This window comes from Falco peregrinus, chromosome 4 (assembly GCF_023634155.1).
Source record: "Falco peregrinus isolate bFalPer1 chromosome 4, bFalPer1.pri, whole genome shotgun sequence".
Classification (NCBI taxonomy): domain Eukaryota; kingdom Metazoa; phylum Chordata; class Aves; order Falconiformes; family Falconidae; genus Falco; species Falco peregrinus.
The window spans coordinates 107,459,127-107,471,577 of NC_073724.1; the positions used below are offsets into that span (position 1 = coordinate 107,459,127).

The 12,451-nt window shown below is 37.4% G+C and overlaps 1 protein-coding gene across 1 annotated transcript in view; it reads right to left on the reverse strand.

Moving 5' to 3' along the window:
• ARHGAP42 (Rho GTPase activating protein 42) overlaps positions 1–12,451 on the reverse strand; it is a 162,143-nt gene that overhangs the window by 75,063 nt on the left and 74,629 nt on the right. The window contains exon 4 of the mRNA XM_005230550.4: positions 2,918–2,989. Within this exon, the coding sequence (XP_005230607.1) occupies positions 2,918–2,989 (72 nt within the window). The remainder of the gene's footprint in view (positions 1–2,917; positions 2,990–12,451) is intronic.

Sequence of the window (12,451 nt, forward strand, 5' to 3'; positions counted from 1 at the left end):
GACAACAGCTCAAGCCTGATATTTCAGAGTAAAAAGTAACATTTGATACATGGTCCAGTCCATATAGCTGATGTGTCTAGAGAAGTCCTCAAATAAAAAGTGACATTCTCAGTGTCCTGTAAAACTTGCTGCTGAAATCCAAGGAACAAGAAAGCATCTACATTTTTTGTTTGGCTATCAGTTCAGATCATCTCAGAGGAGTTCAGAGAGTCAAATCTCTGTGCAAACCTTCATTAATTGCAGATAAATAACTAGCAAGCTTAACTCATCCCATATTTGTAAGAGTTCATAAATGGTCAGTTTGAGCCCAGTGAAGAGCCATGAGGTAAGCGATCTGACCATGCTCTACTTCACTAACAATGAGTTTCAGAAAGCCCTAATTTCTACTCTATTTCATATTGGTCTCATTACTCCTAGATCTCATGTTGCTATTTTGTATTTACTAGAAAACCAGTAGTAAATGTAATTAATCTCTCACTCCTTTGTGTCGACTCCACTTAGTTAAAAGCCAGCTGTAATTGCTTTCCCTGATAAAAATCAATTCAGAGGCAAACATTTGTACCGCTACCCAGGTTACGCAGGTGGTCTCATTTTTGAGCTTGACAGTTGAACTCCATAAGCAGTGCAAGAAAAGATGAGTTTATTTGAAATTTTATAAAGCAATGAGCTGGAAGAGCTCTCTCTATGATATCAACGTGTCAAGCCAGTATTCTGTACTGCCCAAAACACACATAGCACTGCATAATAAAGTGCATTAGACACTGGAATAACAGTTAGCTGAGCCAAGCTCTCTCCTGAACTCATTCAGTAGACTGTTGTGTGACCAGACAGAAGTCAAAACAATCACTTTTTCCACAAATTATATAAGATAGGAAAATACCTGTATTTTATCTGGAAGAGCTATGGAAAAGAAACCAGCCATTGTGATATACCAGAGAGGGCCCAACTTGCCTTGTAGTGTCCTGCCTCTAATGTTAAATACTTGCTGAATCAAAAAACAAAGAGATTCATTTTCAATTAGATCATTAAATATCTGTTGACATCTACTGAGCAGTATATTCAAAGGAGACATGGATGTCTTACACAGTTCTGCAGAGAGCCCTGTGAACCAGCTGTGGCTCATTTCTCAGATGTACCAGGCCAGTCAATAGTAGGGCAAGTTAGGCTTTCAAACAGGGCACTCTGCAGAGAAGAATGACATCCCTTAAACTATAGGAATATGAAATGAAACAGTAAACAAAGAACTGAACAACGCAAATAAAACCTACGAAAAATAAAAATAATTTTGTGTTGGAATTAAATTCTGATTTGTGCAGCATAGTAAATAAACTCCCAGCCCCGCATCTCAAAGCAGCATAGGGGTGGGACAAGAGAAGAATGCAGTTGTACACAAAAACATATCAAGTAAGAGGGTAAAGAACATCCATTTCAGAGAAATCTGACCTCAAGTTCACAGTAGAAATTCTTCCCAAACATTTACTTAGTTCCTGTGCGGAAGCAGCCTCATCTGTTTGCTACACATTCACAACAAGCAATACAAAAAGTATAAAGCTTCAGTCTCTCTTTCCAATAGCTCTGTTCCTCTTCGGAGGTTGTTTGAGTACAGCACAAGTGTAACCTCAGCTACAACACCAAAGAAAGATTTTTTTGGTACCCGTTTAACCTTACAAATGGAAAATTTCCCAGAAAATTTTAAGCACTAATACAAGATGCAAAATGCTTCAGAAGCAGCGTATTTATGTAGACAGCAGGAACTGTTACTAACAATACCTCTAACGGACTACAGCAGCTGCCATTATGCATCTTTCTGAGACTATGATCAAAGCAGTCACTGATAACTACTTAAAGGCTCCAGGATCAGACTGAAAATAGCTCTTCTGGACTAACAGCTCCTTCCAGCATCTTTTACCCCGCTATATCTGATTTCCTGGGCTGACTACTGAACCCTGGTATAGACAACATGCACTGTTTCTCTAGCACAGATCGTAAAATCATGCATCACAGAATCGACTAGGCTGGAAAAGAGCTTCAAGATCAAGTCCAACCACTAACCCAGCACTGCCAAGTCCACCACTAAACCATGTCGCTAAGCACCATGTCTACACATCTTTTAAATACATCCAGGGATGGTGACTCAGCCACTTCCCGGGGCAGCCTGTTCTGATGCTGGACAACCTTTTTGGTGAAGAATTTTTTCCTAATTTCCAGTGTAAGCCTCCCTCAGCTTGGCACAATCTGAGGCCATTTACTCTTGTCCTGTTGCTTGTTATCTGGGAGAAGAGACCTACCCCCCACCTCACTACACTCTCTTTTCAGGTAGTTGTAGAGAACAATAAGGTCTCCCCTAAGCCTCCTTTTGTAGCACTTAACACCAAAGAACTGGCTTAGAGCACCAACTGGAGCACTTCTACCATAGGAAAATCTCTGGGCAACATGAAGATGAATAATCTGGCAAAATGAATATGAATCACTGCACTACATTGGCTGTGTGAAGTGGAGAGGGAAAGCAGAGACTGAAAGAGAGTATGCCTGAAGCGCACTGACTCCTTTCAGTCTTTATACAATAGCCCCTTGAGGACCACTGCACCCATAGCAGCTCTCTGAACCCCCTGTACGGTTCTGGGATAACCCAAGATGCAACATAATGTAAATGCAGACATCAGAAGATGAACATAACTCCAGATGGTAAGAATACTCAACAGTAGCAAGAGCTGTACCCTATGCACATAATCAATTTGAACTCCATTTCTAAATCACCTCCTTCTCTGAAGCAAAGAATACAGTGTGATTTTCTAATACATTAATAAGGATGGCATCAAGTATGTTTGAATACAAAATGCCTGTTTTCAGTCCAGCCTTCAAAACACTGAAAAACTCAAACATGAAATGAAAAAGAACTGTTTCCACAGCCACTTACTTTTGCTGCTCCTATTTGCTCTTTACGAAACTTCTCCAGTGGTGCTATTAGCACATCATTAGCATTCTGGATCTGCAAAGTTAAACATAAAGCATATCTTTTTAATAAAGATTATTTGCAGAAAGCGGTGTAATTATAACTCTGCCAATATGCAAGACTGAAAAATTAATGTCCATAACATTCAGATAAAAGCATATGGATAGAAATCAAACAATTATGTTGTCTTTACATAAAACATACAACATATGTGTTCACTGGTCTGTTAGGGAAAATTTCCGTGAATGACTAAAGCAATTATAAGGAATGATGGAATAAGTTTATTTGCAATATACAGAAGGACTTTCTAGTGGTTTACTTCCATTTCTTGGATCTTGCCTAAAACCAGAATAGAAAACGAAAACTTCCAGGAACATGTTTTGGCAGAACAGAGAAGACAAACACAGTAGTACCAACAGCAATGCCTGAAAAAGCCTGTGTTTACAGAATCTGAATCTTTGATAGCTGAATCTTTTTGGTTGCCTCTCTGGATGATACACCTCATTATACTGAACAGAGAAGACTAAAGGCAGACAACTCTGACAAGTGGGCAATTTACAAAATACTTTAGATTGGATTCCTTCACTTTTCTAGTTTTTAAACCAATTTATGATGTCCTGCAGTTATTTTTATCACTTTAACCTAAACATGGGTTCCTAATGAATCACAGTTTTCCCCTCATGGTCTCTGTTTAGCGCAAATCCAGTCCTGGGAACCCCCCTCTGAAGACCGTTCCCAGCAGCAACCACCTGAAGTGATTCCTAGCCATTTGTGCTGGAAGCACACGTGCAGCAGAATACAAAAGCCAGCCATGCCATCGAGCCATTCATCAAAATAAAAAAAAATAATAAAAAAAAAAAAGGTAGCATTATTTCACCACGTACCTTTTAGAAATAGGCAGAATAACCATCTAAACTGACTTTACTGCAAAAAAATCAGATGAAACTAAAAACTGCCAACACATCAGAAATAAAGCATAATAAAACATATTACAGTATTCTATTAACCTAACTACAGACAAAATTTTAGGTTTTCTGCACAAATAGGTTTTTTTCTCCTCACTAGTCCAGTCTTTACCATACTCATCACATTCCACATTGGGCTTTGGCAGGTTTAGAGGTCTGGGCACAGATAACATGTACCTAAGCCAAATGCGAATAAATACTGTTCTTGTGATTCTTCCATAACAATAATCGATAAGTCACATTGTCAGTTGAGCACGAAAGCTTCCCAAAAGGCTGTAATAATAAACATATAGAATAAACCCATTGAAACACAAACATGTTTCCTTTCCTCCCAAACCTAACATTACAATTTGAAAGACCACAGAATCACCACATCTCTCCATAGGGCAAAGTTTCAGGAGAAGTCGAGACTCTGTTTGACATCCTAATGTAACAAAGTCCAAGACAGCAAAGGCAACACTTGGCATGCTCAATGATGCAGTGATCAAAATGTGCTACATTTAAAAATAAAAGTTAAGCACAGAGGATGTGGGACGTGGCTTTGCTGGGCTGCAGTACAATGTTATTCACTCCCACAGTTATATATGCAACTATGAATAGACAGTGGGTATCACAAGGCTAATTAAAATATGTCACGCACATCATCTAGACATGGTCTGCACCTCTGAATAGATCTGCTGAGCCACATCAACAGAACATGCCGCAAGCTCATCCCTGGGTTGAAAGCTTCTACTGACAAAAGCCCTGATGTGGCAATTCACCTCCAAGTAAAATTAGGAGCTAGGCAAGTAACTGACTTTGGGGGGGGAGAACATGCTAGCAAAGTACCAGAGAGAATCCTGGCAGACGCATTTCAACAGCTGGTATTAAAAGATGCAGAATGCTCCACTGTAAAAAGACTCCTGTTGATTTCCACCAGGTTGTGCCTAGCTTTTGGAAACTGAAAATTACAGAGAAAGAAGAATTTTTGCCTTACATAAGCATTTATTCATTTCTGTTTATCTCCGATTCCTACCACTGCAATTACATTACAGTTTCCTTGTTAAGGGTTACAAATGCCAATTCTCCCCCAAAGTAGGAAACTAATCCTCCTACAACCCTTTCTATAGAAATCCGATTGCTTTAGAAAATCTGAAATTTTCACTGTGTGGTCCTAATAGAGTAACTTTCTTCCTGCCAAGATGATAATACGCCTCCTACTCAGTTACTGTGCCAGGTTGAAATCACAGTCACTTGGAACAGGCAAACAATGTCAAAAAGACAGTAACAGTTTCTGGAAATAGCAACTTAGAAATCCATGTTTTGTTTTAAATACAGATTTTATCCTTAAAAGCTTATTCAGATTAGTCACACCCTTAAAGAAGTTACACTTTCTTGATCCAAGAGTTATTATTGAATGCTGCACAGTTCCAGCTCCCAGCACAGCTAATACGTGGCAGTCAGTCAAATAATGTGATTGTTTCTCTTGTTTGGCAAAAGCACAGGTCTTCCCCCAGAAAAAAACAAAACAAAACAACAACAACAACAAAAAGGAATCATGCAGTTTTAACTTAGTGTCAGTTCATCAATCTTTTTTTAATTAAGATGCTAGACAAGTAGTAGAGGCAGGCATAATAGGAAAATATTACTTTGACGATTGAGAGAGCTATATATTAGATCTAGTAAAAAAGAAACAGATTTTTCTAAGCTAAAGAACTTAATCAGCTTCTAAACTTTATGTATAACTTGCTACTTAGTATTACTGATAAAAATACCTTTACAGTGAGTACCACCAAAATCACATTAAATTTGTAAAAAAATACTTTAAAAAGAAACATTTAAAAATAAAAAATACTTTCCCTAAGCCAGATTTAACAATTTATGAGGTCTTCTCTGTTTGCATAACTGCAACATTTCAATACGTTCTGACAGCATTCGAGCCAATGTGGTGAAGCACTGTAGTGTTGTCTTTTGTGATTCATAATCTTCCACTTTTCCAACTCAGCCTCACGATCTTCCACTTTTCCAGCCCACCCTTCTTCCTTTCAGAAGTTAGCTGTGAAACTGATCTGATGTACCAATAATGAGATTAAATTGTGGTTTTCACACATCACAGAGAAACTCTACATCTATACTTGGAGACATTTTAAACTAGCATTTTTCAAAACTTTTTTACTAAAAATTTCAATCATCAGTAGAATGAAGAAAAAAATGTAAAATCAACTAAAAACATTATGAGAATTCTAATCATTACACTATGTTAGAAAGGCAAGAATAAAATTTTGGTAAATAGTTTTAGATTTTCTTAAATTTGTCAATGTTATTTTTTTGAATGAGTTTTCTAGCCCTGAATTTGAGGTAGTGAATGATATGTACATGCATAATTCTTCTTCATTTTCTTTTACTTAGGTATGATATAAACAGTGGATATAAAGAGAAATTTAACTAGAATATTGTTGCAGCTCAATATTATTAAGTAATAACAACCAACACAGAAACTGAAATTTTAAGCCTTGAAGTACTTTACAAGCTTTGAGCTTCACTTGGCAATCTACAATATTAAATTGCAGTAAAAAGAACAGTTAATAGCTTTTGAGTTTTATATTTTTATTTTAGGGCTAAGGACCAGGTAGGTCACAGAGAGAATTAACAGAATTCCCAGTTGCTAGAAGATGACAGTAACAGTACCAAGTGAGGCACTTTTGGAGTGATGGAATTAGGAATCATATCAAGCTTATCTGAATTACAGCAAAATGTTTTATCTTTGAAAAACTTTTGGTTTATATATTGTGTCTGGGAAAGACTTTTTTTTTTCCCTCTAAATTCACTACAAGTACTTTTCACTGGAACACAGAATTATCACTTGCATATAGAAAATAAAAGCAAGTTCCCTGAAATAGTGACTCATGACAAACACTAATTTGCTTCATGTTGGTATAAGACACATAGAAAATACCAATTCAATTCATTCAAAGAAGGGAACACATCTCATAGCTAATATATTCATAGTAATGCATTTCTAATATAGAAACATACTGCTCTGCTAGACAACAAGAAATAATTTAATTTTAAATCCTTCCCCCAATTCCTAACATCTGGTCTGTCAGAAAAAACACTTCTTTCAGTCTGTGGTGTGTATCAACAGCTCCTAATCAATACAACTTCAAATACAATAGCAGAGACCAAACACAGACAACCAGGCATTTATGTAAGCTAGTTATGGATCAGGTTTACATGCTACAAAGAATATACACGTGTCGATAAAACAATCAGTCATCTATTTAAGTCCCAGTTTCTATTTTAAAAGTTAAAAAGTGTAAATATTGCATAAAGTTAGTAACTCGAATTTCAGTGCCTGTAACTACTTGACCTTAGTAGGACAAATATTTTTACAGCTCTGTACGGAAAACTCTACACAGACAAATCACATATTTAAAAAAACAACAACAAAAAAAATGTATTTCAAGTTTATCTTAATCCCCTTACATTTACAGAAAAAGACGATATCAAACAATATCCAAGTTTGTGTTAATTATCACTAACAATGCCAGTTATTTCAAGCTGAGTTTAAATTCAGGCAGTAAAGCAGGTTCAGAAGATAACAAAGTCTTAAGTACGGACTAGTAATAACAACGGCTGGACACTTCCATGTAGAATTGGTGAGGCAACATTCTGCTTCTAAGCAAAAACCTAGTGCTGTACCAAGTGGTCTTAATACACTGCCACAAGGGGATGCTTATAAATCGCATGCCAATCAAGGTCAGGAGTACTTATATATGGCTGAATAAATTACTTTTTTCTCATCTTTTTTCAAGTTAACATTAATTTTTAATTTTCTATATTGCATAGCTTATGTGTAAAAATAAATTACTATAGTAATTAGTGTCACACCTGAAATGACGGTTCCTTCAAATAGTCAAAAAATGACACAGGAGAATATGCACAAATGCTGTCTTTAGCACAGAAAAGTCTGCTTACGGAGTCCTCATGAAACATTAGAGGAAGAAACACACCTCTGAAGAACAATATAGAGGAGGAATCTAACTTTGGATGTTAGGTCTCCTCAAGAAGTTTTTCTTCTCTACTTATTACAAAGCAAGCAGAACAAAAATCATCCACCCTTGGATAAAATTGGTCTTCATGAATATTCCTGCCTCAGATTGTACCATCAACTTTTTAAACCTAAACATTTTTATTCTAACAAGTGCACACTGCTATAAGGTGTATATATACACAGGAAAAAAAAAATGCTCGTACATCTAGTATTTGAAACTTAACACTGCAATCATAATTTCAGGTTTTCTGTATCCTGACTTTGTAATTACTTGGTAGGGGTCTTCATAAATAAAAGTCTTCCTGATACATTTTTCCCCTCAGACCATGTAATTATGCGTGAGTGGGTAAGCTAGATTTGAAAGCTTTATCTTTCCAAGTATTTGCCATCAGAGTCTGTGTTATTCCCTCCCCTCTTTTTAAAAAAAAAAACACTTTCAGAAGTATTTACTATTCCAGAAATATTGATTTTTGGAGAGATGAAGTAAGATAGGGGTTTCATTAAAACCATTCATATTTCAGAGACAAATGTCCTACAGAAAGAATGGTCTGTCTTTTTATCTGTGTCCTTTAATGATGCCGTAGTACTTTAATGCTTGGGCATCAACTCCTGTTCTGCTCCCATCAATGCCTCTTCCTACTTCCAGGCTATGAAAAACTGACAAAGTTTGAGACAAGTACAGATGATGTATCCACTCCTGTATGAACCAGGAGATCCTGATCTTCCCCTTCATCTGGGAAGTGATACCCTTTAATGTTCATCTGAAAAGAAACTGGTGGCATACTCTCTTTGTTGAGTGATGCTGAGACAGAGACAAGCGCTACCAGAAAGCATACCCCCTCATTTATGGAGAGCTAAATTTGATCTTGGAACATAGATCGCTGGTGGACCTTAAGATCTGAGATGATTTAGGATACTTTTGATAGAATTTTGACAATCCCGTATCTTGACCAAAACCAGATTCTCCTGCAAAGCTCAAATCTTTCTGGCACAGAAAAAATTAAGGTGAGGACTGAAGGAGAGAGTGACCCTAACACTGTCAGAGGTCTCCAGTTCCGCAGTCAGTTATGCCTTAGCTCCACCCATGCAGGACTCCTTTGCTGGAGGTGATGGCTCACCACTCTTGTCCTCAACCAGCCTCCTTCTTCCCTTCCACCCATGTGGCTTTCCTCCTTCAGGACACTGCGAATTCCATGCAAGCAGGAGACCTCCAACTCTACAGTTTACTTCCCTGCTATATTCAAATCCCACAACAATTAGCCAAGCATTCAACCTGACCTGCTGCCCTTCCTGTGACTCCATGCTTAACCATGGTGGCACTCCAGGAATTTAAAAGGAAAGACACAAAAAAGAAAATTCCAAGAGGCATGTGCTGTTGAACTGGAGATTGAAGGAGAAGGGAAAATAAAGATTTAAAAGCTATTTTTTATATCAGAGGTTCAGTTCTGTTAAACCCTTCAGTTCAAGCTATTGCAGAAATTTATATTGCTGTGCGTATTTCAAGACAGTGCATCTTTCACACAGATCAAGGTAATGATACTTCTCTTTAATACAAAGAGACCCTGCACATTTTGTAGTTCTTTCACTTCTTTTTGTGCAAAACACTATTGTCTCCTTTTCCAGACAGGATAAGATCCTTCACAACATAAAGAGCCTAGCAATGTTAATTTTAACTCTGCTTTTTCCTCCACCAGTCTCCAGTACAGGTAAGCTACAGGGCAAGTTAGGTAGAGAGTATCACACCAACTGTAATTGAGACTAGTACTAACAGAAAGATACGACATTCCCAAGCTGAGAATGAAAAGAAACATTTCATCATTCTTGAAAGCACGATGAGCACCAGGACTGTACTTGTACCATTTTACGTGCTAATGGAACGAAGAAAAGCCAAGGACCTCACTGAGGGAAGCAAATTCAAGGATTACTCCCAGGACTGCACTTGAAGGGGAAAAAGAAATAAAAAAAATAAAGAAAATCAATAAAAAAAATCAAAGGAAAAACAGCCCCACTCATGCTAAGAAGAGTGTTATACACAGTATAAAAACAAGCAAACCTTGCCATTTACTGTGACCATCTCTGTAATCACCAACCAGATGTGACCTTGTCTCATAAGCTGGGGAGAATATCGAATACCAGGAGGTCCTCTTGGGCTCTCTCTCCCATTTGGTAGTTTCCTTTGTTCCTCTCAAGTACCAGGCAAGGAAGAAAACGTTACAGTTTGAAATCAGTACAATTTGTGAGGAATTGTAGGCAGGAATGAGCAAGTACACATCATTTTTTAAATACCCCATCACAATATCTTCTTTTTTTTAAATTATTTTTAAACTATCCTCTACCCTATTAAGCACAGCATATAATTGAAACGAATTGAGTTTAAAATATTTTCATTGCAGCAGTACAAGAATCAAAAATAAAGTGTTTATATAAGCCACACTTTATTCATTTCGCACCCAACAGTCTCAAACTTGAGGCGTATGCTTTCTGAGCCATTTCCACATGCTCCTAAATGAGATGAAGAAGAGCTCTGCTATCTCAGATGAGGGTGCAACATAGCGAGTACCTACCAAATACAGCCCAACCACTCTCAAGTATCTTGCATTTTTTGTGGCATATTGATCTCTATGGCAAAGTATATTTATGGTACTTCAGCACCCAAAAGATCCCAAGGTCAGGTACCACTTTCATAAAAAACAGTAATTTAAAGATGGCACCAATATCCTTCACGTGTGCAATGACTGTGGAGCAGAAGCTCCTGTCATCCTCACAGAAGCAAAGCCTTGTGAATGACCCTGAAATCCTGGACCCTGGACACCACTCCGTACTAAAACTGGTTAACTTTCTTTGGGGTCCAACTAACAACAGAGAAATACGAGCTTTAAGGACTGGCCTTAAGTGAATAGAGAAAGAAAGAAAAAAAAAAGTATTTTTGAGTTCAAATAACAGCTCCCTCACAAAATGTGGGAATTTTAAGTGTCCCCTAATGAATCAGTCCAGGAACTACCAACAGCCAGATATGGCAGAGGACACTGCCATCTCAGCAACGACACCAGTACAAAGAGTCTCAAGAACTTACCAGGCAATTAACTTAACATTAGATCAGTCTCTGCACTTGATACAGCCACATAAGCTTCCCTTCCCAATCAATGGGGGAAAATCACCACACAATTCCTGTGATGCATTTGGATGCCTTTCAGACAAGATGCATCACATCATGGAATTGCTAGGTTCTCTGTAATCAAACTCAAGTTTGCTATTCTGCTTCCGTGAAGATAATTCAGAGCAGAGGTATAAAGTCTAAGTACCACATTATTTAGATATTTCCAAAACAAAGCATTTGAATGTCTGGGCCACTGGGCCTCAAGTCTGCTCTCACTCAGGGATATTGCAAATCCATTTAAAGTTTATAGGAGAGACCAAAGAAATCTGTGGCTGCACAAAAGAGTTGCTTCTCATTCAGCATAAAGCATCTGCATTCAACAGAGATGGCATAAATGTTATAGACATTACAGGATTCACTAAAGGTTACTGTGAAGTTAATTTCACAGCCCAAAGTCACACTCACAAAGGTACACAGCCCTCCCAATATGCAACTGAAGACCTGAACCACAAATGCAGTCATACTCCTAAACCAATGAAGAATAAATTACCAAAGTACCACAGACAATGTGTAGCAAATAAATTGCTTCAGAATTTAAAAGAAAAAAATAGTCAAATATATTTTAACTCTGAAGTGAGGTTAAATAGGGAACACATAAATTGAATTTGATTATATTAGGTAATACAGTATATGGCTTATTCTCAGACACAAAATTAAACAATATTATCATACCTCTTGATTTCCTTTCATTTGCTTCATTTCTAGCATAGTTATTACAGTTACCACCAACCTATATATGTGTGGGGTGCTGAAACTGGCACATTCAAAACTGCTTGTCTGATCTAAGCTATTTTTCCTGTTAAAATCCAAACTTGCCATTGCATATAATTTCTTTTTAAGATGGGACTTTATTCAGTGTCAGAAATAAGCATCCTGCCCTACGTCGCAGAGTCCCATATCAGCACACTGTCTCTACTACTCACGTTTTCTGTCATTAATGGATATTAAGACATTAAGACACCGTATTCAACAGTTGACTCTGGAACATGGCAGCGGAGTGGTGTCTGACTGAACCTGAGCATGGAAACCAACAGAAAAAACCCAGATCTTAAGAAATCAGAAGCTCCACCATCTGACCCTATTCTCTTAACACTGATCCAGGAACACCACTATGTTATCTAATGGCAAGGTCTTACAGAAGTAGAGGATGAGTTCCCAACATAACAAGTATTTAACAGAACTATACAGGAAGTAACAGGTCTTACAAATGATTTCAAGCATCTTACAATTATTTTTCTTAATGACTTGTTCATTTCTTTATGAACTGCAATCATAACAGACAATACTAAATGACTGCAAGACTGGATTCTGATTTTAGACATTGCTCAGTGAATGACAAGGCA